General features: G+C 41.7%; 1 protein-coding gene across 4 annotated transcripts in view; it reads right to left on the bottom strand.

Annotated features, from left to right (window-relative positions):
- Window positions 1–25794, bottom strand: part of Atp8a1 (ATPase phospholipid transporting 8A1) — a 226127-nt gene that overhangs the window by 113414 nt on the left and 86919 nt on the right. For 2 of the 4 annotated variants that reach the window (XM_021162268.2, XM_021162269.2), the window contains exons 13-20: window positions 24325–24402; window positions 22808–22896; window positions 18328–18372; window positions 12641–12713; window positions 10786–10891; window positions 9010–9092; window positions 7321–7370; window positions 183–252 (exon numbers count right to left, since the gene is read on the bottom strand). In XM_021162268.2, coding sequence (XP_021017927.1) covers window positions 183–252; window positions 7321–7370; window positions 9010–9092; window positions 10786–10891; window positions 12641–12713; window positions 18328–18372; window positions 22808–22896; window positions 24325–24402 — 594 coding nt within the window. The remainder of the gene's footprint in view (window positions 1–182; window positions 253–7320; window positions 7371–9009; window positions 9093–10785; window positions 10892–12640; window positions 12714–18327; window positions 18373–22807; window positions 22897–24324; window positions 24403–25794) is intronic. The other 2 variants (XM_029478096.1, XM_021162270.2) reach the window with 1 other exon arrangement.

Genomic DNA, 25794 nt, shown 5'->3' on the forward strand with positions numbered 1-25794 from the left:
CCAGAAGGAATTCCACATTTCACCAGCAGAGGCTGAACGCACTTACTATAAAACACCAACAAAAGTGGATGTCATCAGCTTCATGCAAAACATCTGTGTTACATTTCCATCGCAGGATGCCTAACACGTACATTATAAGCCATCATAAATCAAAACCATAAAAGGCAAAAGCAAAAACTTACAGCTCCTTTGCAGTAAAGCCGTAACTTCCCGGATGGAGTGCGAACCACCACCGACATCCTCTTCCTAGCACTGAAATAAAGAGATTTTCCATAATGGGCCATCATCCTGCAACTCCGCAGAGACGTGGTTTTCACGTACTATACACATCTTAATGCTTGCAGTGAAAAAAAAGTAATCTGACCAAATTATGAGCCATATTCTCCCATATAGACAAATTATCTCCCGAGTGTACAACCGGGTGCCTTGGAAAGTTACATTTTATGCTTTTAAATCACCAGAGTATCATCTACTGTCCTAAAGGAATAAACAAAACAGTTCCCCAGACACCTGGAAGAGTTAATACCCTCTAGAGTAGCACTGTGCTTAATATGTTACATTTTAAAATTGAGTTATTGTCTTAGTAGATGAGTTACATGCCTCATTTTAAAATTTAAAAACAAAAATGATAACTTTAAGGAAATCATTACAGATGAAAGGAAATGCTATTACTTTAAGAAACAATATAAGCCTTCGTTATTGTTTTTAATGATTGTGGCCGACTCCTTATTGAGATGGGTACAGACCAAGACCCCAGCAGATGCCAAAGACTGGGGATAGTATACCTAAAAACAGTGTTTTATTTGTTGGACACAGTAAGTATTTAACAACAGCTATTAAGAGAACAAATACAATGATACACCCGAGTAAAAGGTATCAGAGACTTAGAAATTGTTTGCTTCTATAATTTTCCATCAGTTATTTTTAGAGTATGGTTGCCTATGAAGAAGTGAAGCCTCAGACAGAGTGGAAATACTGTACTTTACCAATAAAGTAAACGTGTCTCTTGTATACATGCTAACTCAGTCCTTCTTGATTCATGCTGTTCTTTCTTAGTCCAGTTCTGATTTAAAGGTCCCAGACTCATCAATTTAGTTCCTCTGGCAAGATAGCTAAAGCTAGGAACTCTCTTCTGAGACCCATCAGAGTCAAATGGCCATTGCAGAGAAAAGTCACCGAGTCAGAGATGACTAATATGGAAATACAAGGCAGAGGTGCTCCACACTGACCACCCGTACATCTTCCTCTTCTGTGAAGCCGCCTCCCTCAGCCCAGCAAGGCCTTAGCACCCATCTGTCACTCTCCAAGTCCTCACGCCTCCTTCTTGCTCTAGACTCTACACTTCAGACTCACCTAGAATCCTTCTCTCACATTTTCCAGCCTATATATCTACCTCTCTGAGCTGCCTCTTCCATCCTGTTTTCTTGACACAAGGGAGACATATTTCTCCTTTTATCAGAGCCTGAGCTTGGGCAGTGAAGGGAACCATGAAAAACAGAAAGCTGGTGAAAATGTAATCAAACTAGCAGCTGTGTTCCAGCCCCAGCAAGCACCAAAACTCTGCAACTTTGGCTATGTGGTTCTGGCTTTAGAATCAAGGATAGAAGAAAGGGGTTATGGAATCCCCTTCATGACTAAGGAAAGCTGTTGAGGCCAGGAATGTATCAGGGGTGTCCCTGCACAGAGGCCCAGTAGGGCCACTGTGTGAAGCTATGAAGGTGGAGCCTGGATTGTCTTGGAGACCCCAAGACATTGGAATAGCCAGAGTTGTGGGATACCTGCCAAGGAGAGCTGCTAACTGGGAGTGGAACCAGCCCAAGAGAAAGAAGTGTGCTGCAGTCAACAAAGCTGAAAGGGTTGGAGATCTGAAGAGCATTTTGACATCAGACATGGAGATGGAGTTTGCCCAGCTGGTTTTGCATCTTCCTTTGGTCCAGCATGCCCTCACTGGGCTTCCTTCCCTATGTTCTGGGATGGTAATGCTATGCTCTGTGCCATTATATGAAGTATGTGAGCTGCTTTTGATTTTGATTTTACAGGGCATTATAGTTAAGAGATTGTATCAATCTCAGAAGACACTTTGAACTTTGGACTTTTAAGCAAGTTTGAGACTGTTATAGACTATGGGGACTTTTGAAGTTGGATTGAATATAGTTCTGCATTATGGTATGGCTACAAGCCTATGGTGGTCAGGGAGTGGAATGTGATGGTTTGAATAAGAATGCCCCCTGACTCATGTGTTTGAGTGCTTGGCTCATAGAGAGTGACACTATTAGGACATATGGCCTTGTTGGAGTTGATGTGGCCTTGGTAGAGGAAATATATAATTGTGGATGCGGGTTTTGGGGTCTCCTATGCTTAAGCTATGCCCAGTGTGGCACATAGCCTCCTTCTGCTGCCTGCAGATCAAGATATAGAACTCTCAGCTACCTTTTCAGCACCATGTGTGCCTGTGTGCTGCTATGCTTCCTGCCGTGATGATAACAGACTAAACTCTGAACTGTAAGCCAGCCCCAATGAGATATTTTCCTTTATAAGAGTTGCCTTCTCACTGCTAAGTGGATATTAGCCCAGAAGCTCGGAACACCCAAGATAGAATTTGCAAAACACATGAAACTCAAGAAGAAGGAAGACCAAAGTGTGGATACTTTGATCCTTCTTCGAAGGGGGAACAAAATATCCATGGAAGGAGCTACAGAGACAAACTGGAGCAGAGACTGAAGGAATGACCATCCAGAGACTGCCCCACCTGGGGATCCATCCTATATTCAACCACCAAACCCAGACACTATTGTAGATGCCAACAAGAGCCTGATATAGCTGTCTCCTGTGAGGCTCTGTCAGTGCTTGACAAATACAGAAGTGGATGCTCACAGCCATCCATTGGACAGAGCCCAGGGTCCCCAATGAAGGAGCTAGAGAAAGTACCCAAGGAGATGAAGGGGTTTGCAGCCCTATAGGAGGAACAACAATATGAACTAACCAGTACCCCAAGAGTTCCCAGGGTAGTCCAACCAAAGAGTACCCATGGTGGAATTCATGGCTCTAGCTGCATATGTAGCAGAGGATGGCCTTGATGCTTATCAATGGGAGGAGAGGCCCTTGGTCCTGTGAAGGTTCTATGCCCCAGTATAGGGGAGTGCCAGGGCTGAGAAGCTGGAGTGGGTGGGTTGGTGAGTGCGGGGGGTGGGGTGGGGAGGATAGGGGGTTTTGGAGGGGGAACCAGGAAAGGGGATAACATTTAAAGTGTAAATGAAGAAAATATCTAATAAAAAATAAAAATTAAAAAAAAAAAAAAAGAGTTGCCTTGGTCACAGTGTCTCTTCACAGCAAAGGAACCCTAAGAGCCATTCCTTGCTTATGACTGTTGTTCTCACTTGCCTCACTTTCTCCGCAGCTTCGCTCCAAAGCCACGCAGCTCTGCTACAAATCTGTTCCTTTCCTCTGATACATAAATTATGTTTACCCACAAACATGTTCTGGTGTCTCCCATATAATACTTCGCCTAGCCAGGCACCCTCCCCTGTGAACCACATGGCCGTTTTAACTCTGTAACTCAATTCTAGGTGAACTACGGCTCTCCACACGCTCCACTCATCTCCCTTCCACTCCCATCTTCCCACCATTCTAACAACTGCACAGATCTTTTCAAACTTCCCCTCATCTAAGCACTCTTCTTGAGATTCCTTTCAGCTCTGGGTCATGTATCATTCTACTTTTGTCCTGTGTGTCTTTAACAACGAAGACTTTATTTTAAAAGATGCCCTCCCTTCCAAACCTCTTGCAATAATTGCTCATGTTAGCCAAACACTTTATTACTGAAGTTTACCCTGCAGTCCATTTCTTATTTCAAGGCAAGTTGTTAGTAAGTGGCCTGAGATGGCCTTAAACTTAGTCTGTAGCCCACGGAAGCCTTGAACTTGTGATTATCTTGTTTCTTCTCCAAAGTAGCTAGGGTTACAGCCCTGTGCCACCAGATTTGGCTGATTCTTAATTTGTAACCTATACTTAATAGTTAGAATTATTTATGGCTCAGCCACTTTCCCCTTAATCTATAGTTTATCTTCAGAAGATCCTATTGACTTTTAATCTTTGAGTATCACTGGAAGACCAGTGACTACCAAATGGTTATTTCAGCCATAGCTTTGGATTCATGTTTCAGGTTCTTATATCTAATCCTCTACTGGATACTTCCATTTGTATGTCTTACAGACATCTGAAACATAGTGTTTCCAAATATCTCATCCACCACATCTGCTCCTATTCCCATGTCTGTCATCTAAGTATAGGGAATTTTCACATACCCAGATGTTTGTGCTGGGATTCTAGCCTTCCCCTTCCTTCTCTTTGTTCCCATTCTACCCCTCCAATCTACAGCAAAGTTCCACTGCCCTCCCTCAAATAGTTGTAAAACAAAACAAAACAAAACAAAACAAAACAAAACAAAACAAAACAAAAAAACAAACCCATCAACTTCTCATCAATTTCACCACCATTATCCCGATAGAAACTGCTCACATTCACAAAAACTATTTGAAAGCATGATATCATTTCCCTTCTCATTCTTAAATCAACCCTCACTACAGAATCGAGACCGGAAGTCCTACTTCTTATTTCTTTCTTCCCATGGCACTTTCTATAAGCAAAGAGTGTCCGAAAACATGTGCTAATTTACATGCTGCTTATATCGCCTATAACAAACAGGGCTGGGAAGGACACTTTCTCATGGAGACAGAGATGAGCCATGCTCTGTCTTAGGAAATTAAATGCTCTGCTTCCCATGCCTTCCTCTGAGTCATTCGGAACACATATCAAGGGTGACGTTTAATATCTGGCCAGATCCTGTTATTTGGTCACATGGTCACTCCAGATCAAGATAGCAACCAAAGTTAGCACACAAAAGGAACTACGTCTCCCAGGAAGTACACAAATTTGCTTATGCAGGAGAAAGCTCAAGAAAACAGGTGGGCATTTCCTTTCCTCAAACTATTGCTTTCTCTTGGGCCTTTAATTTTTGAAGTGTTCTTTAAGAGGTAACACACAATCTTTAAAGACTCCATAGTAAGATCCATTAGTCTGAAGAACATAGGGTGGCCGGGCAACAATGTGTAATATTAGTCTTGAGTAGAAGTGATATAACTTAAGGTCTCAGTCATAGCAAGAAGATAAAAATGTCCCCCATAAGCACCTGTATTGGATCCTTGGACCTTTGGTGGAGCTGTTAAGAAGTCCTGAGAACTTGAGGAGATGAGACCTACTAGGCTGAAAGGGTTTCCAGGGGAGAGGCCTCTGAGGTTATGGCTTGGCTCTCTTCTGGCCCTGAGATCTCTGCTCCTAGATATGCCACAAGTTCTTGGTACCACAGATGGAACTCTGGGCACCTTGTCTAACTGTCTCCCTTTAATACATGAGCAAGACTTTTTCAGTCCTGTACCGAAGGACCTTCTGCAATGCATGGCCAATCTAGGCGAGTTGACTGTAGAGTGGCACCCTGCCCCTCTAGAGTGCTATAATCATTGGGGTTATGTTGTGGTGGGGAGATTTTCCCAACTGTGTCCTGAGCTCGTGGATATACTCATGGACAAAAGGCAGCTCAAGACAGTCGTCTTTGCTACAATTCCCTGCCCTCACTGTTGGATGTGCTGTCTATGACAAAAAAGACCAGACTTTGCTGTTGATGGCAGTAAACAGGAGATTTATTCTGGATATTGGGAAATGAATCCGAAGAAGTACATTCAATCATGGAGTCCCAGAATTCAAGGCTTCTGATGTACTGGAATTAAAATGGTGTTCAGTGTACAGAGACCTCAGGGGCAACTTGACATGAAGAACAATAGGATAATAACACCAGGTGTCTTGTGGAATCAGAATGACTGTACTGCATTTCTAAATGTGCCTCCATGAGGACAGGATCACCAGTAGCTTCCCCATGGTGTAAATATATGGACAATCTATGCACTGAATGGTCTCCTCTTGTGCGCTACTGAGTCACCGACCTCAGCTTTAGGTTTATGATCATGGTGTCCTATGACATCATGATGTATGATCAAGGAAATTATCATCTAAGCCATGTTGGTAGCAAAATGCATTAAAGTCAATTATGACATTCTCTTCTAACCTCCTCCAAAACAAATAAACATACACCCCCAAACCCAAACAACAACAACACCCCAAACCTGAGTCAGAACAAACCTCTGTTTGTTCCTCTCGGTAGGCACCTTGTCTTACTGAGGAGGAAACTAACACAGCCCACATTCTTGCTCTTTAAGAAAGGAGTGGATGAAGCTGGGCATGGTGGTGCACGCCTTTAGTCCCAGCACGCGGGAAGGAGGCAGAGGTAGGGGGATTTCTGAGTTCGAGGTCATTCTGGTCTACAAAGTGAGTTCCAGGACAGCCAGGGCTATACGTCTATATGGAGAGCCAGAAACCCCATCTCAAAAAAAAAAAAAAAAAAAAAAAAAAAAAAAAAAGAGGAAGGAGTGGATGGGACACTTACTCTGCTTCTGCTCCTTCCTGTGGGATGGTAACTCTTACTTCTCAGAGACAAGTGAACAGAAGGAAGCTACCATGGAGACTTGCCAACTCCTAGTGATCTCACTCCACACAAATCTTGTTGCCTCTCAGTATAAGTGTTTTTGGGGTCTCTAGATGCTAATAGTGTGGGGCTGAAATCTTCCCCCAAAGGCCCACGTGCTGGACGACTGATCCCAAAGAGGCGCTATTAGGAGGTTAAAAAGAGGGCAGTCTTTAGGCATTGGACATAACCTTGAGGGAGACTGTGAAACCTGAGTCCATTTTCTTGTTCTGACTTTCGAGGTTCTGGCGTGTCTCACGAGTGTGAATGCAATCTTTGGAGACCCTGATTTGCTCGTTCCTGTGTCCCTCCCTCATGTGTTGCCTCACCGAGGTCCAAAACAGCAAGGTCCATTGATCATGGAGTGCAACCTCCAAAGTGTGTCAAAATGAAGTCATCTTCAGAAGGCGATTATCTCAGGCATTTGTTACCATGTCAGAAAGCTGGCTAACAGACCAGCCATGGGACTTCTGGCCAGTTCTGAATCTGTGACTCAGATAATTGCACTTTGAAAGGACTTCTTGAGCTGCCAGCAGAAGTCATATAGTCCTGCACTCTAAAGAAACCTGTGTATGACTTATCTACAGACAGGACATGTAAACTGCATGGAACATCTTATCTTGCCTAAACACACAAATAAAAGTAAAGGATAGATTCTAGCTACATATAGGAAAAAAAAAAAACCAATAATGGATGAAAATGTATTTTTTCCCCACATGAATTATAGAGCAAGTAAGTGTCTTTACCTGGTGAACTCTAGGACATTGAGCAATTCATATCTTTCTTCCTGCCCCAGCTGCAGAAAAAAAAAAAAGAATTGGAAATATTTTAGGATTCTTAGAAATAATCACAGGTCATAAAATTTATTGAAAAATGTCAACACGAACAGTTTCCCCTCACCCTTTGTGAATTATGGAAGAGAATTCACTAAACTTTCAGATTAATGAAAAAAGTGAACGATAGGGGAGGGTTCAAAAGAATTGCAAGTATCACAGAAGCCGGACTACAAACTACTGAGGTCCAAATAGAGTGTATGGGACAGAGCTGCCAACAGACAAGGTTATCTGTTGTGACTGTGCTGAGGTTACTAACCTACCCATGAGCCCATGCTCAAGGAGTCAGAAAAAGAACATGAAACAATAAAAAAAGTCAAAACTTTATCTTTAGGAAGTAATAGAAAAATGCATTTTTAAGATAAAATTTTAAGTTAGGAAAGAAATAGTTTAAAGGAAAAAATACACCAAGTACAAAGATGTTTAGCTATGAACACAATAGAAGCATTAATAATAATTTTCAAGATGAGAACTCATTTACATTAAGGAAACATAGAGATCTTCAGTGCAAATTGTATAGTTTGATAAAGGTTCCGCCTCTGTAAATACCACCCGGTCGAAGACGCAGAACATCTGACCCACAAATTTCCGTGTTCCATTTCCAATCAATTTTCTCCCAGGGCAGTCACTGTTCAAAATTCTATCTTTATAAATCACAACTGCAAAATTTCCAGCTGCACACAGACGGACTTGTGCAGGACGCTCTCCTCAACGCCTGGCACTTCCCCTCTTCCATAGAAAGGTGCTACAACTCATCCCCACGGCTCCAGAATCAAGAAGTCACTCTTATTGTTTAGATTGTTCATCCTCTCCTGCTGATGTGCGTTCTTTTTGGTTCTGGTTTGGGGAAACCATGGCCACAGCCACCGTGAACACTTCGTGGTAAGTCCTCGGCGGATACAAACTTCCTTTCCTCCTAACTGAGAACTGAGTATGAATCGAAGCAGGCTTTCCTTCTTCCGAAAACTCTTTAAAACCTCACAACCGTTTGCTTCCGTGGCTCTATCTTAGCCTCTGCACTGGGAGCACAATCACGCCTCATTATGTGTTTACATGTTTTTGATGACTAGCCTTGTAACTTGTCATGTAGCTGGCCATGGAGCTGCTTGGATATCACCTGCTGTCATGTGCAGACCCTGAATAATTCTTCGTTGTTTGTCATTTTGAGACAGGGTCTCGTGTAGCCCAGGCTGGCTTCAAACTTGCTATGTAGCTGAAGCTGGCTGCACATCCTAGATTCTCCTGCTTCCTGCCTCCCATGCACTGTGCCCAGCCTTCTGGATACTTACATAACCAGACATTTAATGCTATTTGGAATCTGGAGAAGAAATAAATGGGAGGATGATTCAAGGGAGATAAATCTTGATTTAGTCGAAGGGAAAATCAGTAGATATGTCTAGTTTGGAAGAATCAATATCGTCTACCAAGCATATTATCAGCCATGATTTTGTTGGGTGTTTAAAGAACCAAACAAAGGATGACAGTGGTGCTCATGTAGGAAACATGAGTTTCATTGTAGTCTTTTCCTTACTGCCTCTGTCTCTGAAGCTCCATGAATGTATTACAGTTTTTAAAACAGCCCTTAAAACACAAATAACTTACTGAATCTATGATGACGGAGTCAGGAGTTCTTCCAGTGAAGACAAAATTCAACTGCTTGGCGGCTCTGACCAGAGCGCCCTCATCTGTGACAGGGAACCGGTGAACGAAATAGAGGGCAGAAAAGTATAACACATGCCAATAGAAAGACATCGACAGTTTTCTGCTTGGTTATAATCTGGCTCCTTATGCTCTGAAATCCATTGTCTTATGTATATGATTACACCAGAGAAATGAGCATCATGTTCCTGAACATGTCAGCCACCCACTATCAGCCACCCACTGTCAGTCATCCACTGTCAGTCAGTCATCCACTGTCAGTCACTGTCAGCCCCCCCACTATCAGCCTCCCACTGTCAGTCATCCACTGTCAGTCACTGTCAGCCCCCCCACTATCAGCCTCCCACTGTCAGTCATCCACTGCCAGTCACTGTCAGCGCCCCCACTATCAGCCTCCCACTGTCAGTCACCCATTGTCAGTCACTGTCAGCCCCCCCACTATCAGCCTCCCACTGTCAGTCATCCACTGTCAGTCACCTACTGTCAATCACTCACTGACGGCTATCCACTTTCAGTCATCCACTTTCAGTCATCCACTGTCGGTCATCCACTGTCAGTCACCCACTCCCGAGAAGGGAAGCTTGAAAAGACCCCTTCATCAAGCACATGTTTGAGAACATTGCTCTCCAAAAAACTGTCAGGAAGTTTTTTTACATATTATCCTCCCCCCCCCCCAAGGTTGATTGTTAATTCCAGTGCCTGGGGATCTGAACCACTTATAGTACACAGAGGTTTTAGTGTATGTTGGCTGCTTTCCCCACTATGTTACTAAGTCCTGTCTCTACTGAGAGGGATAAGAAGACAGACAGACAGACAGACACACACACACACCTGTACTCCACCTGAAGCAGCAATACTTCTTACTCTGGTTTAGGAATATGATGCATTTTACAGGTCATAAACACAAGGCTAGAATATGGCTTTGAAATACAAAGTTCACCATTTTTCTGAAAGACTGGATTATTTACCTCATTTCATCTTGAAAGTAAGTCTGAAATCAAGCCTAAGTAGCAAACATTGACAACTTATAAATATTTTATGGAACCCTTTGAAGTGTGAAAGGCTTTCCTCTCCTGAGTGAATATGGAAAAGGTGCCCTACCATTTCCTAAAGAGAGAAGCCAAATTATGTTCAAAGCCATGTACAGCAAGCAGTATTCCTTTGGCAAACAAATCTCCCTTTTCATGTTTGTCGATGTGTAAAGCCCATTATGTAAGAGTTTATTCTTACTTATAAGGGAAACAATTACACACATATACATACTTTTATTCCCTCGTGTATATTTTAATTACTCAATTTTCCATACAATTCATTTTGAGAAAAAAAAATCACATATACAAAGCAACATATATTAGTGTGTGTGCGTGCACACACACACACACCTAATACTGAAAGCCAAGTTTCTAATTAGGATTTTAAAAGTATGAAACCATAATTTGGTTATGTTCCATTATTTTTTTTTTGTATTATACACTATGCTTTATTTGCAAGAATCTCACAAAGATTGTATACAAATACCCCTATGATTAAATTATCTCTACTTTCTTGTGTTAAAAAAAAAAATTCCTCTATGGTAAAGCAAAAACATTGAATTTATTGGATTGCCTTTTCACAGTGATGTTCCATTATTTTAATTAAATTGAAAATTTAAGATCCATAACATCAAATTTCAGAACAATTTTCTACAGAAAACTACCCCAATCGTTGCTTCCTGTGTACCTGGCGATGCAGCCTGATAAATGATCTTGTCCCCTTCTCTCTCCGGTACAGCTGTGTGGCAGACGGCCATCATTGTGAGAAATTCACAGATGATAGGTGCGGTTGGCTGTGAGGAATAAACACATAATTCATCCCCCCTTTATTTAACCATCTGACACTAATGGCAGAAACGTTGCTTCGTGGCCATTTATTGAGAGTACAGCTGGGGCGCATTGGGGGTGTGGGATCACAGCCAGCATCTGTTATGAAGAAAACCTAGTTGGAACTCAACTTATTCATTTTTGTACTTCCTCATTCACTCTATAAACATTTACTTAACATGATTTTTGTGCTTCTAAATAGAAATGGTAGAAGAAGATGAATTTGGTCTTTAGTGGACAGAAGAGATATGTAAAATGTTCGCTTGCTTGTTTGTAATTTCTAGCCACATTTAAATATCAGGCATCTAACCTTTAAGTAGAGGATGATGATGATGATGATGATGTGAGGCTCTCTGTAATGCTGACTTTCTCCAAAACAGTCTACCTTAACCCAGTACATAATGATGTGTGTATGTGTGTGTGTGTGTGTGTATCACAAGCACTAACAATTCTTGGGGCTTGAGGGAGACTGAAGACTGAATCCTTTCTGTAAGCATCTCAGATCTGATGAGAAAAGAACACAGACACTAAATATTAAGCATCTTCATGTCTGGCTTCTGGAGAGAAATGTCATTCAAGCTAATAAAGAAAATAAGGTGTGCCCGTGTTCGCATAACCTCCCGTTATAAAGTGCAACAACTGAGAAGGTTAAATTAGGTTATGGAAACAAAAACTGCTTATGCTAAGAGTGGACAAAGCACAGATGGTCCCAGCCACATGAAGCTTGCTTGGACTCATAGGGAGACAGAGGGGACATTAGTGATAGCGTTGTTTATTCACAGCCTGCTTAGGTGTGTAAAGAGAATATGTGAATGTCATGTGAGGTGACAGGACATGTGGTTGTTCATGAGAGATGGAGATAGATATATGGAAGAAGTCCTAGGCTAATGAAGAGCCGAGCATGGAGAATTCCACTGGGACGAACGGCACGGAACTAATAATAAGGCCCCAGAGGAGAAATGAAAGAAGGCCTCTGGAGGAAGAAAGAAAGAGCCGCTCAAGGCAGAGTGGTGATGTAGGCGAGGGATGGCGGAAGTCAGGGAGGTGGTGTGACTTGCAATCCAGGGCAGCATGCTGGCATATCAGTTAAGACACAAACCAGGAGCTGGGCAGAAATCTGAGGCAGGGGAATGCAGGTGCAAGTTAACTTCAGTAGATACCCCAGCTGTGTTGTAAGTCAGTCCTAAGATGGGCAGGTGCTCTCTTACCAACAGAGCGAAGTCATAGCTATCTGAGGAAGGAGAGAGGCAGTCTCTAACACTATAAGCAAGGAAGACATTTTGACTGATGATATAAACACCTTGAGATCATTCTGCACTGGTCTGTTCTACCCTCCCTATTTGTTATATCTATAAGGCTTTTGTTCCTCCTTAAGGGTTTCCCCAACTCTGTCCTTGATATATTTTGCAATTTCTTCTAGTTTTAATATCTAAATTCTGTTTAGTCTAAAAGTACTCCAACTCCCCCTCCTATTTGGGGGGGGGCAGAAAAATAGACTCAGTAAAATCACAGCAGAGAGTTCTTCAAATCTAGGAAGAAGATATAAGCATCTGGACACAGAGGCATTGAGGACATTAGCACATGTAAAATAAAATAAATCTAAAAAAAAATCATGTAAGTAAAAACATGAGGGGACTAACTATGAAGGAAATTCATTCCGAGACGTATTCATTAGTGCTCACCTCCTAGGGACAGAGAGCCCTGAGGTCACTTACGTGGTTATTCTGGAGATTGTCCAGCAACGACGGGTCATTAAAGGTTTTTTCATCTCCAAAGTGTGAGCTCTGCCTAAAGGGAAAAACAAAGCAAAGTTGGTTCACTTGTATAGGCCTAACTCACTCACTGCTAGCGATGAGTGATTGCTCTCAAGCCATTCCAATAACTGATCTATTCCTTAATTCAGGCCAGACTGGAAGGGACCTATGTTCTTTTCAGTTCCATCTCCAAACTCAACACACAGTCTAGTGCAGTAGTGACTAACATGTGGGTTGTGACCCTTTGAGAGGTCCAACAGCCCTTTCACAGGGGCCACGCATTAGATAGCCTGAATATCAGATATTTACACAGTGGCAAAATGACAGTTATGAAGTATCAAGAAAAGTAATTTTATCGTTGGAGGGGTCACCGTAATGTAAGGAGCTGTATAAAATCATTGCAGCATTACGAAGGTTGAGAGCCACTTAGTCTAGTTATCTTTCCCCAGGAAGAGCTGTACAGCAGGTTCCTCTAGGTAAAGATTGGAAGGCAGACTGTCCTCCAGATTCGTGCCCCTCTAACAACAGGCCTGTGGCTAGCCAGTCACTCTTAGACCTTGCTTAACCTCTAATTTCTGCTATTCCCAGCCTTTCTGACTATAATATAGTCCAGTCATTCTCCCATGACCACGTATGCTCCTGTCTCAGGTCCCTGGAGAGATGAGATTTCTTCTTGTATTCTAGAATTAGTTTTTGCTTATTGCATAGCTTCGGGGTGGGGTAAAGTCTAGATCCAAGACTGATGTAGCCCGTGGGTGGTTACTTTTGGTTCTCACATGCTACAGTGTTATAATGTGACCTCGGTCCTCCAACTCCATAGCTCTCCCTTCTTAGCAGACGGGAAGCTCATACACCCTGCTCTTGGGCAGCCTGGAGCCATTCTCATTCACTCTCTGGTGAGACATCCACAAGGCTCTCTGCATTTCATTCTTTACATCCCTCGATCTCCTACTGGCATTTTCCACAAAGTGGCTTGCTCCTTTTGCCTTCCAAAAGTCAGGAGTGTGTTTCAGAACTTGGACCACTAGGTGGCAGGTCCTCCCTTCACACTCTGCTCCAGCCCAGTTTGCTCTGGCTCATAAACCTTTCCAAATGGAATAGGTTTTGAAAGGAGACTTTTTGGCATTCTTCCCTTAAGTTGGTCCAAGGAATGAACCCATGAGGGACCACAGGGCAAGAGCTCTCCAGCCACAGTGAGATTACTGCTGGTATAGATGATGCTGCCAGGCTAAATGGTACAAAACCGTAGAGCACGGCTAATCATTGTCCTATAAGGTCTGGACTGATTCTTGGCTTTTAACAAAGCAGTGTGATCTGACTGCTGGGGCCAGAAAGTCCTTCAGCTGAGGATACATTTGAACACAGAAAGCTGCATAATAATTACCTTATGGCAACTATCACAGAGAAGCTGAGTCCCAGCTCTGGGAGAACTCATCTTTCTATTCAAATGATTCAGGTTTTTAAATGACAAAAATCTCAGTCCCAGGAGAAAGGTGTATTTTTCTCTCTTTAATACTTCCATGACTAGTGTGGATTAAAACAACACCCCACCGGTCTTGGAGTCTCTTCTGGTTTGGAGGCCGGGTGAACCGGAGCCAATGACACATGCTCCCCGAGATATTGTGTGACAGACTGGATGTAAAGAAAGAGCAGTTGAGAGCATTTATACAATGTGTCGGCCTGGACAAGCTCACCGCCCACTGTACGGCACCCGTGTAGAGGCTGGCTTCCTGATCCGTGCCACATCTCCCGGACAACCTGAGACAGAGCTCCTTTGGTAGCTCAAGTCATTTTTCTGAGGCAATGAACACGGTTGTACAAAGCCTGTTTGCTCAGCATCCTCTCTGACTCAGGGGCTGATCTCTTCCCTAACCTAGTGGACCTGCCTCAGCTTAAGGGCTTCTGGCCCCAGCAGTCAGAGAACTGTTTTTTTTAAAAGAGTCTGTACCTCTAGGGTTTTTTAAGGTCCTGTTCATTGGTAGTCAAAACTGCTTGCTGGTAGATTTAATTTTTTTAGTAATGAGTTTGTTACTCAGAGTAGTTAAGTCCGAGAATTTGAATGGGTGATTAAATGCGCTGTTTTGGCTAGATAATGGTTGGTTTTGATCAAAGTAAATGAGACTCAGTTTCCTGGGTGACTGCAAGTATTTCTGAAAGCAATTACAAAAGAGGAGTTCTAAAATGCTGTGTGAGAGTCTGCACTGCTGAAGAGCGAGCCTGCCAAGGGGACTCCTTTGAAGACTGACGCTAATGTAGATGGGTTAGCTCTCATTATTCTAAGGGCATGCCTGGAAGAATGCTCTACCCAGCCTACCTTCTACAGCAGAATAAATAAATGCCACCCATGCCACACATAATTATAGGCTAGGTAAAATGAGAAAATAACCAAGCAGAAAAGAGAAACTCGTCCAACCTGCAGAGACTATAATAATACAAAAAAAAAAAAAAACCACTGAAAGACTGCAGGGCCAGCTCTAAGGCAAGCTCTCTGTCACCCCACTGTCATCTACTTGAAAAACAACAAGAATATAACGTGTGACTGTTTCAAGAAGAAAAAACAAACGTATCTACTTAGATTTGCTTCAGAATAATAAGGGTAGAAAGGCACAGGAGGGATAAGGGTGACCCGGGACATAGCCTGTTAAAATAACTCATGGGGACATTTATTCGTTCTGCTTATATTTAAACTTTCCAAAATAAGTTATTTTTAAAAGAGAAAATGATTATGAATATTTATGGTTTTTGAAAGTAATCATGTGATACCTTATAATTACATGGATGTTTTCTCTCTAGTCCTTCCAATATTGATACTATCAATTTAGATAATGGTTTTTAATAGAAAGGAATTGGTCTCCAAGTCTCCACGTTTGTTTATGGTTCTTGGCAACAACAGGAAAACAGTGCCAATTCTGGAGTTAGTAGCTATGCACTGGGAAGTCATAATCTAGACAAATCACTTATATTAATATATTTTTTTAGATATTTTCAGCTATTGCACAGTCTTTAATGCCAAGAGTATATTTGAAAGGGTCTTTAGAATGGACCAAATACAAACACAAAATTTTCACATGTGGATTTTCTTGACATTTTTGTGGTGAGTGCCATTTCAAGCAGGACAATTAAACAGATAGCTACAGGCTTGCTACGTGGCATTCAGTCAACTTCACATTGCCAGACAAAGCTGCCAAGCAGCTATTGAGATGACTTCTGGAGTTCCGGAGAGGGTCTTCCATTAGTCTCTCCTCCTGCAGCAGTAGCATAGAGCCACTGTCACGTATGCAGAGCACAGGGCTCCACCACGGCCACAGTTGATCTTGGTTTTCTCAGCAACATAAAACCAATTAGATGAGGCCAGGCAAAGGCCAGGCCCTTGGAAGTATGGAGTCTTGTATGCGCTTCTGAGTTAGGGTTCCTCAACTCAGTCAAATGGTAGATGTTCCATTTGCCTCTCCTTAACAACCTCAGCAATTGAACTGAAATAAAATCAGTTAGAAAAAGTATTAAGGGAATCGAGAAGGGCTTGAAATGCGAAGCTATCCCCTGCTCCAAAAGAAACACAAGTCCTTCGAGTCTACAGACTTGTGACGGCGCTAACACACCTTTCATCATCAGGCTAAGCCAGGATTACCTCTGTCTCGCACCCATGTCCGCCGGCTGTGTTCTTGGGGAGACCACTTACAGGCTTCTCTCTATAAAATCTATCAACTTGAAAATGATCATGTCAGATAGATGGGGCAGACTGAGAGCCACCAGCACTAGCCTTCTAGTTAGGGCTTAGTTAATCGTCAAAGTTTCCTACTAATTTAACGGCTAATGGTGGTCAGAGTCTTCCAATAAGTCTACTCAGGTAGTTAGTGACTTGTGTGAAGGACAGGTCAGGGTCTAAACATTGATGGTCAGAGTCCAAAGCTCACATGCATGGCCACTCCACATAACCCTACACAGAACCTCAAAAAAAAAACAAAAACAAAAACAAACAAACAAACAAACAAAAACCCTGTATCTTTACCGTTGCAAACCTACAGGTGTAGACAGAGACCCCCCCCCCCCAAGTATACAAATAAACAAAGCGCCTTTTCCATAAAATGACACTCGTCTTTCCTGGTGCACTTTTAGACTCAATGGCAGAGTGAAAATACATAATTTATGAAAAAGCTGGTATATTTCATTTGAACTTAGATTTTTTTCCCCCAAAAGATACTATCTGAAAAAAAAAAATCACTTATGAGCAAGATAAATGACATAACTCCTTTTCCAACAGTGGTTAGTGCCATGAAACAACCTCTGCTCAAAGTCTAATGTTTTAAATGATCTGGGAAAATAATATGAGACTTTGGAGAAAACCACAGCGAGGCTAAGAAAAAGGAATCATGTCTCTTAGAGAGATATGTGTATCAATTCTACAGTACTTAATGGTATTAAAATTGGTCAGACTGTCCTATAGACAAGCGGCATATAAAGATGCATAGGTGTTTAAAAAAAGGCAGGCAGGGTTTATTTAGATAACATCTGACCTGGGTCAAAGAGTATCCACAGTAAAAGCTTTAATTACAGAGTTGTGGGACCAGATAAGTAGGAATGTAGGCAAGGCTAAGGCAAGCAATGATAAAATGCTCATCTGCTGGCTGGGTTCTTGGGGAGACGACGTTGAGTGATATGAAGAGCCAAATGACTGTGATAGGTGTCAGAATGTGTAGGACTCCTTGAAATGAGCACTGTTGGTGGCACCGGTCACATGAGTCAAACAGCTGCCTCCGTAATCCTGGGTGCTATGAGGCTTACTGAAACCTCTCATCAAATCCCCACTTTACTGAAATAAACCCCAAGAAGGCTGAAAACTTATTCTGTAACTGGAGTTCAATGGATAGTGGAAATATAACTTAGTCATAAAGCATATGAGGTCCAGATAAATAGAAGTCTTATTTTCAAAATCACTAGCTTTAAAGAAACTATAATTTTTCAAATTTTATTTGCCACAAGATCATGACAAATCATACAAGTAACAAAATACACTAAATTCCCCTAGATAAAAATGCAAATACATGGCTGAAAGGATTTTAATGTAAAACAAAACAAAAGAAAAAAGCTTCCCATAGGGGTGAAATTAAATTTATACTATGCTATTTTTAATAAATCTACGATGAATGAACATTTACTGATAAGTTATAGGAAGTCTAGTTCTAGAACACTTTTGCCTTACATTTAAAGGTCTTCATCTTATAGCCTTTGTAGAGACACATAGAAATAATGAACAATGTAAAAGGAAACCTGTACCACTTGGGCCTGTAACTGCATTATCTGGTCCATGGCCGCGTTATCCGCACAGTGGCAGAAGGGGGCAGTGCTGAGCTAAAAAAACATAAGCAAGCTTTAATTGCTGCAGCAGATTTTCCTGCCCAGGCACTTTGGAATCGATCCCTACTGCCTTATAGATAAATAATATAAGACCCCAGCAATCCTTAAAGCTTTAGAATATGTTTATAAGGGCTTTTGATAGAAAAATCAAGGATACTCTGAGTTTAATACCCAGTACAGAGCATCATCACCCAACACCTGTGAAGATGGCTCCCAGAGACCAGAAAAGCCTGTTTACAAAGCAATACATCAGAAGCTTTCAAAGAGATCAGTGGAAGTACCACGTAGCTTACCATTCATCGGGCGAGCACCCATAATCCTCAGGTTCAGGGACATGGCTTCAGGAGGAGGGACAGAAAGAGAGGGAAAAATAATCACAGAAAGGCTGGAAACATAAAACCATGGAGAAGGAGAGCTGAGAGGCGGGTTTCTAGAAAGTTAAGAAGATGAACATTTAGTTGGATCTGGGAGAATGGCAGTTAGTACAGGGAGGAGAACATGAGGATTTATGGTAACCAAGTGGATTTACAAAGGTCCCCTGTACCCCAGAATTGAACGGTGCATAGAGGTCAAAATTTAGTATTGAATATGTTTAAATTTAGCTGTTGAAACATATGCTATAGAGCCAGTAGGAAGTGCATTATTTATATTTATAACTATAACAATGTGTTTCAATGACACATACATGCTAGTCACGTCGGGCACAGTCACACATTAAAAAACATCTGTTGTATAATTTTCAGGAAGCTTTGACTGACTTGACACAATAACTTCCTAAGAGGGTAATGGGAGTAAAAGTTAACTGTATTTGTTTGATTAAATGGAGCCACCGATATTTAAAATGGTCCACCCATCAAATATTTTTTAATCTTTTTTTAAAAAGATTTATTTTATTATTATATGTAAGTACACTGTAGTTGTCTTCAGACACACCAGAAGAGGGCATCAGATCTCATTACGGGTGGTTGTGAGCCACCATGTGGTTGCTGGGATTTGAACTCAGGACCTTTGGAAGAGCAGTCAGTGCTCTGCTCTTACCCACTGAGCCATCTCACCAGCCCACTTTTTAATCTTTAAAAAAAAAAGTCTTCTATCCATACTTTGATTTTATCCACTAGCTCATGGAAACATGGGGAAGGACCCCTTGGCATAGTTCATGACACCCAACATACATATCAGCATAGATTCTCTTATTTCCTGATTCTTTCGTTACATATGATAATTTAGTACTTTCACTTTCATTTAGACTATTTTACGAAGGAAGAGTGTAAAATGGTGAGATTGTTTTCTTTTTTTTCGATAAGTATAATAAGCAGCTCAAAAATAAATAAATAAATAAATAAACAAAAAAGAAGTCATTAACATCCCAAATGACTGCCTGCTCTTTTAACCTTGTCACGACACAGTAAGTTTTCCCCAGGGATAAACAGCAATCATAGCAAAAGGGATCCCTAAAGCTACTCCTCCCTGCCAAAGGCTTGTGTTTACTGTTTTAAGAGGAAGGACTCACCCAGACCATCTTAGGCTAGATTCCTATGAAAGGGGCTAGCCTGTGGCAATGCACTGTGGAAATGGGCTGCAGCCCCCCAGGGACTATCATTTATGATATCTTTAAGGTTTGGGCCCCAACTCCTGGACTGCACAGAATGGCAGTCAGCAATGTCTCTGGAAGAGTTAGTAACTGTCCAAGCAATGAACACTGCAAGAAGGCCCCGCCAGCTTGCACTGGTACTGGGTCCCTGCTCACTGTTTCACACCAGCACTGGACCTAACGCTTCCAAAATCCTGAGGCTTAACCTCTATGGAACACAAGGGCCACAGTGCCTTCCCCGGAGCCTGGTGCAGCCCTGGCAGGATTGAAGTACCACCGTTCATTCAGAGGGTGGTGGGCAGCAGGTGACTTGTTTCCATGAGTTTCTATGACTGCAGCTTGGCAGCTCTTGTGTTGGGCAGCTATCTGGCTACTGGCCCAGGGGCAAGGCATGCCAGTGTAGTCATAGCTGTCTGGGGAGTTCATTTAAACTCCTTCTCAGATCTGGGCTCAAGGATCACTCTGTCAGAACCCTCCCTTGACCTTATTCATTAGATAACCTCACACCATCTGAGGCTCACACTGATTCTTGCCTCCTATTAGGACTACTGTTGTATTATAATTAATTAATATCTATTAACCCCAGTTAGGCTGTGAACTCTGAGTGGGAACCATGAAAACTCTGCTTGACTGGGCTTCTACTACCTAACCAAGAGCCAGCTGCAGGAAGCCGGCTTCTTCTCTTATAAGCAAATGACAGGTCAAGGTTGGCCACCAGACACACCTACTGGCTGTAATCTAGTCCTTGGGGCTAGGCCTATGGTAACCGTGAAGATTTTCCTGACGAGTCTCTCCTCGGGTTTGTAGGATTAGTCATCTCCCCCCAAACATACATATTTGTAACAAAACCTGCCCTGTAAAATATTGACATTCTGTAGTAAGTCTGGACATGGAATCTTCATTTGTTTTCACTAATCAAATGTCTGGTCCCACGAAATAAAAATAAAATAACAATGACAAAAAGAGTCATTCACATTGCTTAGTAGACTGTTTTTCTGCCCCAGAGCTAGTATAGACTAAATTGCTGACTGCTTTTTAGCCCCAGACTAAATTGCAGACAATCAGGATATAAGGAAACTGCTTCAAATCTTCATGGCATTGAGAACTCCAGCCAGTGAACAGAGAAGTTCTTATCTATTGCAGATATGCAACTGATTATAATAAACACAGGCATTTCCATAGGGTAACCTGTTACACTGAGATTCCCCTAAAGGTTTATAGTGTAATTTCTAGTTTGTAGCAAGATGAATTGATAAATATAACTTTATTTATATTTAATTACAACTTCCCCATAAGATGATCTAAGGTTAAAAACAAAAACAAAAACAAACAAACAAACCAGTAAGTTTAAACAGAGGCATTCCTACCACAAAATTGATTTCTGTGAAATAGTCACTGCTAACTTTCTCTGAATTTCGTTGTCTGTCATGAAATTCAAAAAGGAAAAGTCTGAGGCAAAGCTTAAGTGAATTGAGAGATACTTTGTTAAAATGAAATTCTGAATGAAGCATTGGTGTTAAACACCTATCCCTATGATATCACCTGATATAGAAAACTAATGGAAACTCTACTATTGGGACCTAAGAGATTGTCTGGTTTTCCTCTTTATTGAGTCCCTCAGAGCTAAGCACATCTGAAAGGGAATTGTTGAAGGTCACATGAGGACATCTAAGACTCCATTTGTAAACAAAGCCTGCCGTGTAAACTACTGACAGACTGTGGTCAGTAAGGACACAGCTTGTTTGTAAGAACCTTCGTTTGTTTATAATGATCAAATGTCTGGTCCCACAAAATAAAAATAAAGTAACACTAACTAAAGGAGTCATCCGGGTTGTTTAATAGACTGTCGATAAGGTAGAACTTATACCTTATCTCTTCACTTCATTCTTAGGGAATGTTCTCACCAAGACTGCCATTTCTTTGACCATCTAACTGACAGGACAGGCATCTGCTCAAAGCCATCCTGTCCTCACACACTTGTGCTTTAAGGAGTTATCAACAGACCAGGGAAGAGTTCTGCTTCTGCACATGTGGCCGGGGGCAATTAAGAGCCTGCTTTTAGCCTATGAAAAACCCATAATGAGGAGCCTTTACTATCTCTGGACTAACTGAGTGTAGATTGTGTAAGCACTTGATGTCAAAGAAAGTGACTATGATTCCCCTGCGCCAGGAACAAGTCTGGGGAGACTCGGGGAGAGCAATTTTATCCAAAAAGAGGCTTCAGATAAAGAAACAAAACAACAAAACAAAAAATCAAACCAAACAAACCCAGCAAACTTGAAAGTCAGTGTTCCTCTTAAAACTTTACAGTCATCCAATCAGCTGTATCCACAGGCTAAAGCCATTTTGAATCAAACTCTCTCCTGGCCTAAAGAGCAAACATATCTGTCTCCACTCCTGTTTGCAGACAGTGTATTAATAATAAATTTAGTTGAAGATATTTTCAGCAATTAATGTTCCTTTCCTCCTGACTTACTGCTTAAAGCTAGAGTATGAATGAAAACAGTGGATGCAAGTTGGACCCACGGATTTACTTGCCTCTCTGAGGTGAGGAGAAATGCAAAATTTGCTGATAAGGTCTGGGCCTTTCGGTCAGAAGGAACAGGTCTCTGAATGATTTAGGTATGCATGCCTATAATGAGAAGTAAACTAAACAGATTCCACACCCAATCTGAAGGACACTGCTCTCCAGATTGAAGATATCCTTGTCCTCCCTTCATCCCATCACCAGAATTTTACACTGTTCTGTGACTGCAAAGAGGAGACACGACGAAAGATAAGACGGGGCTGGGGGTGTCATCAAAGCAATGGCAGTGCTGCTTAAGACCTGACTGAGGCCTCTTCCTATGTTTCTTCTCACATATATACTGCACCCTAACCTAGGGCAGAATAAAGGGAAATGGTTTGTCCTTAGCACCAGGCCCAGATGGTGATCATCCCTCGCCCTAAGCCCTGGGAGGCCATCAGTCAGTCTCTACCTGATATCACCATCCAAGGAAAGCAAGAGCAACTGCAAAATACACAATCCATCCATGCAGAGGTAAAAGGAGACACTTTCTAGATTCAAAAGGCAAAACCCAAACTCTCACAAAACCCAAACCTTGCCCCCCAAAATTCCAACTCTTCCGAGTGGATGGGATCACATGTGCATTTCATACGCCAAGATAAGGGGAAGCGCTCACCCATAGGCCACGCCTGCGATGGTGCACTTCTTGAACTGCATCACATTGCATGTCAGGGTTCCAGTTTTGTCAGAAAATATGTATTTAACCTACAAACAAGTTTTAAATCCTCATTAATATTTCAAGGCTTTTAAAGGTCTATCTGGGGTCCTAATGCATATCAACTAAGTGCTCTACCTATGAGTTAGATCCATCCTGCTCAGAGAATCTTTTAGAGAGGAAAGAAAAGGTACTTAAAATATGCTTTCTTTCTTTTTGTTGTTAAAGATTTATTTATTTATTATATGTAAGTACACAGTAGCTGTCTTTAGACACTCCAGAAGAGGGCTTCAGATGGTTGTGAACCAACATGTGGTTGCTGGGATTTGAACTCAGAACCTTTGGAAGAGCAGTCAGCGCTCTTAACTACTGAGCCATCTCACCAACCCCCAAATTACGCTTTCTTTAAAAGTCAACTTTGTTCTTCTGTGGTGTATATTGGTGCAGATTAGAAAACCTAGAGTCATAGAGAAATTTACTTCACAATATTCTGAATTTCTTCAGAACATTTCATTACTGTTTTCAGACATACACAGTTCTAGGGACTCTCCAGCATATCTCAAAATAGCAAGCATCACGATATTCTGAATTTCTTCAGAACGTTTCATTACTGTTTTCAGACATACACAGTTCTAGGGACTCTCCAGCATATTTCAATATAGCAAGCAATTCGAGGGTTGGCAAATAGCTTGTGCAGCTCACTTCAGGTACCATCTAGCTTGGGAAGGGGCAGTACAGTCTGTCCTGAATGCAATTTGAACAGCAAGAGTTGGAAAGTGGAGGAAGGGAAAACAAAAATCCTTTTTCAGCTGGCATCCATGAATGGATTATAAACACACATCTGCAGTCACATGTCACCCAAGGATGCTTTAGTTAATGAAGGATGCACATAGGATGTGGATACCATAAAACTGTATCGAGTGTCTAATGAAGTCATAGCCGTTAGCTCTGTGGAAGTGCATTTTATGTTGTCTACATAATGATGATGTCACCTGACAGTCCTCAGATGCATCCCGGAGAAGTGATGGAAGGCTGTATATATTAACAAAATATCAGTTATAATTCTCATTTCTATTTAACTATTTGACTAATCCAAATTCCTATTTGACTAGATTCATACAATATAATATGAATGTTTCCTTCCTTCTGGATAAAAGTTGTGAACAATTCCATTGCTGCTCCTATAACTCAAAGGCAGTCAATATTTAATAGCTAATCAGGCTACCTACTAAGAACTAGGCTTGCATAGTATCTCACCTTGAAAGAAAAATCTGCTTTAATGTTGGAAAACCCCACTATGAAACATGAACACTGTGTGCCATGCATCAACAAATGTATTTACGTGCACAATAGTATTATTTGTATTTGAATACAAACAATGAAAAGTGAGGAGATGCTACTTCATCTGCAGGCACCACATAAGGCAGAAATGGCGACAAATCTCACTGCTGATTGACCACGTGTAAGTAAGAGCTTACCTGGCCAAGTTCCTCATTCAGATTCGATGTCCGAGCCATTGCTGCGGTGTCTGTGGGCTCATAATGCATGTCAAGATCCTACAAAGAAGCAAGTGACATCAGTGAGCACAAGGGTCTGGGGGACTGGTTTTTGCACTTTTCACAAGTCACCATTTGCTTATGGAGTTCTGTGTAACCACTCTAGGTCCCTGCTATCTCTACGTGATTCTGTGTGACTGTCCCGAAAATATGCAGCATGGAATGGTTCCCTTTAGTTAGGAGAGGAGAGTATGGCAGTGAGCGCTTGTCTATAGAGGGTAAGATAGTCTGTTTACTTCCACTCTTCAGTCCCAGGAAGGTAGCCTCCTGTCAGGGCTAAGTTACGCAATACACACACGAAGTGATCTCTAGAAGGAGGTGCAGCGACTGGTTAGTGATCTTTGCTAGAAAACCAACTAATTTTTTTTCATAGTTAACTCTTCAAGCAACATGAAAAGTTATCTAAGAGACCACGTCTGGTTGGACTCCCCCAGGCTGTTTCTTTCAGTACAGATATTTGACAGTCAACCCCGAATGGAATAGTTTTATATTTCTTTGTACTTGCTTTGCTCCCAATAGCCAGCCATGATCTGCTCCTATTATCCGGCCCCATTATCTGACATTTTTTATAGTAGAATACTTTATTAAGTCAGGGCTGTAGTTTATTGAGTTTCACATCTCTCCTATCTGTGCTCTGACCAGTATCCTCTCTGGACTAGGCTTTTGAGTTTACATGCCGTGTTGGAAAACAGACATTTGTCAGGTGAGTTGAGAGACAAGAAGAGAGGGCTCACACAGAGATCAATCTGGAAACTATGAAATGAAGACCAGCTAGAGAAGAGGAGGGGGTCTAAATCAGAGGGGCCGATATGACTTAGAACAGGTGTGATGGAACAGCTGAGGTTAGACATTTTCAAAGCCATTCTCAGAAATCCATACTGCATAACAGAACAACTGTCTAGAACTAGAATCCAGGAGACAGTTACCAGCCCCTTCCATGCAGGGAGGAAGCTGGCTAGTCAGGGCCATCACCAAGTCTACTAGTTAGGAGGATGGTTGAAAAGCAAGAGCTTGCCAGGGTTATTTAACACTACCATTATGTAATTATTGGAAACAAATTCTACTTTTTGAAAATCTACATTAAAAAATAAGAACCTGGGTTGCCATTTGGTCTTCGAGGGACATTTATCTTATTGTATCTGTGAATGAGAGTCCTTCATGAACTTAAATTTATCTGTACATACGGCTCAATTATTCAGGCCACATTCCTGTGTGAAAGTAAACTCTGCTTGCTGCTCCTCTCATTGTCCCGAATTCCACTCATCTTTTACCAAAGAAAAGGCCTGGCATTCTAGAGAGATCAGTCACCACACGAAGATATTGACCAGCTGCAAAAGTATCTGTGCTTATATTTTTAAAATCCCAATACCGTTCCTTTCTTTTTTTTTTTTT

The sequence above is a fragment of the Mus caroli genome, chromosome 5 (assembly GCF_900094665.2).
Source record: "Mus caroli chromosome 5, CAROLI_EIJ_v1.1, whole genome shotgun sequence".
NCBI classification, from domain to species: Eukaryota; Metazoa; Chordata; class Mammalia; order Rodentia; family Muridae; genus Mus; species Mus caroli.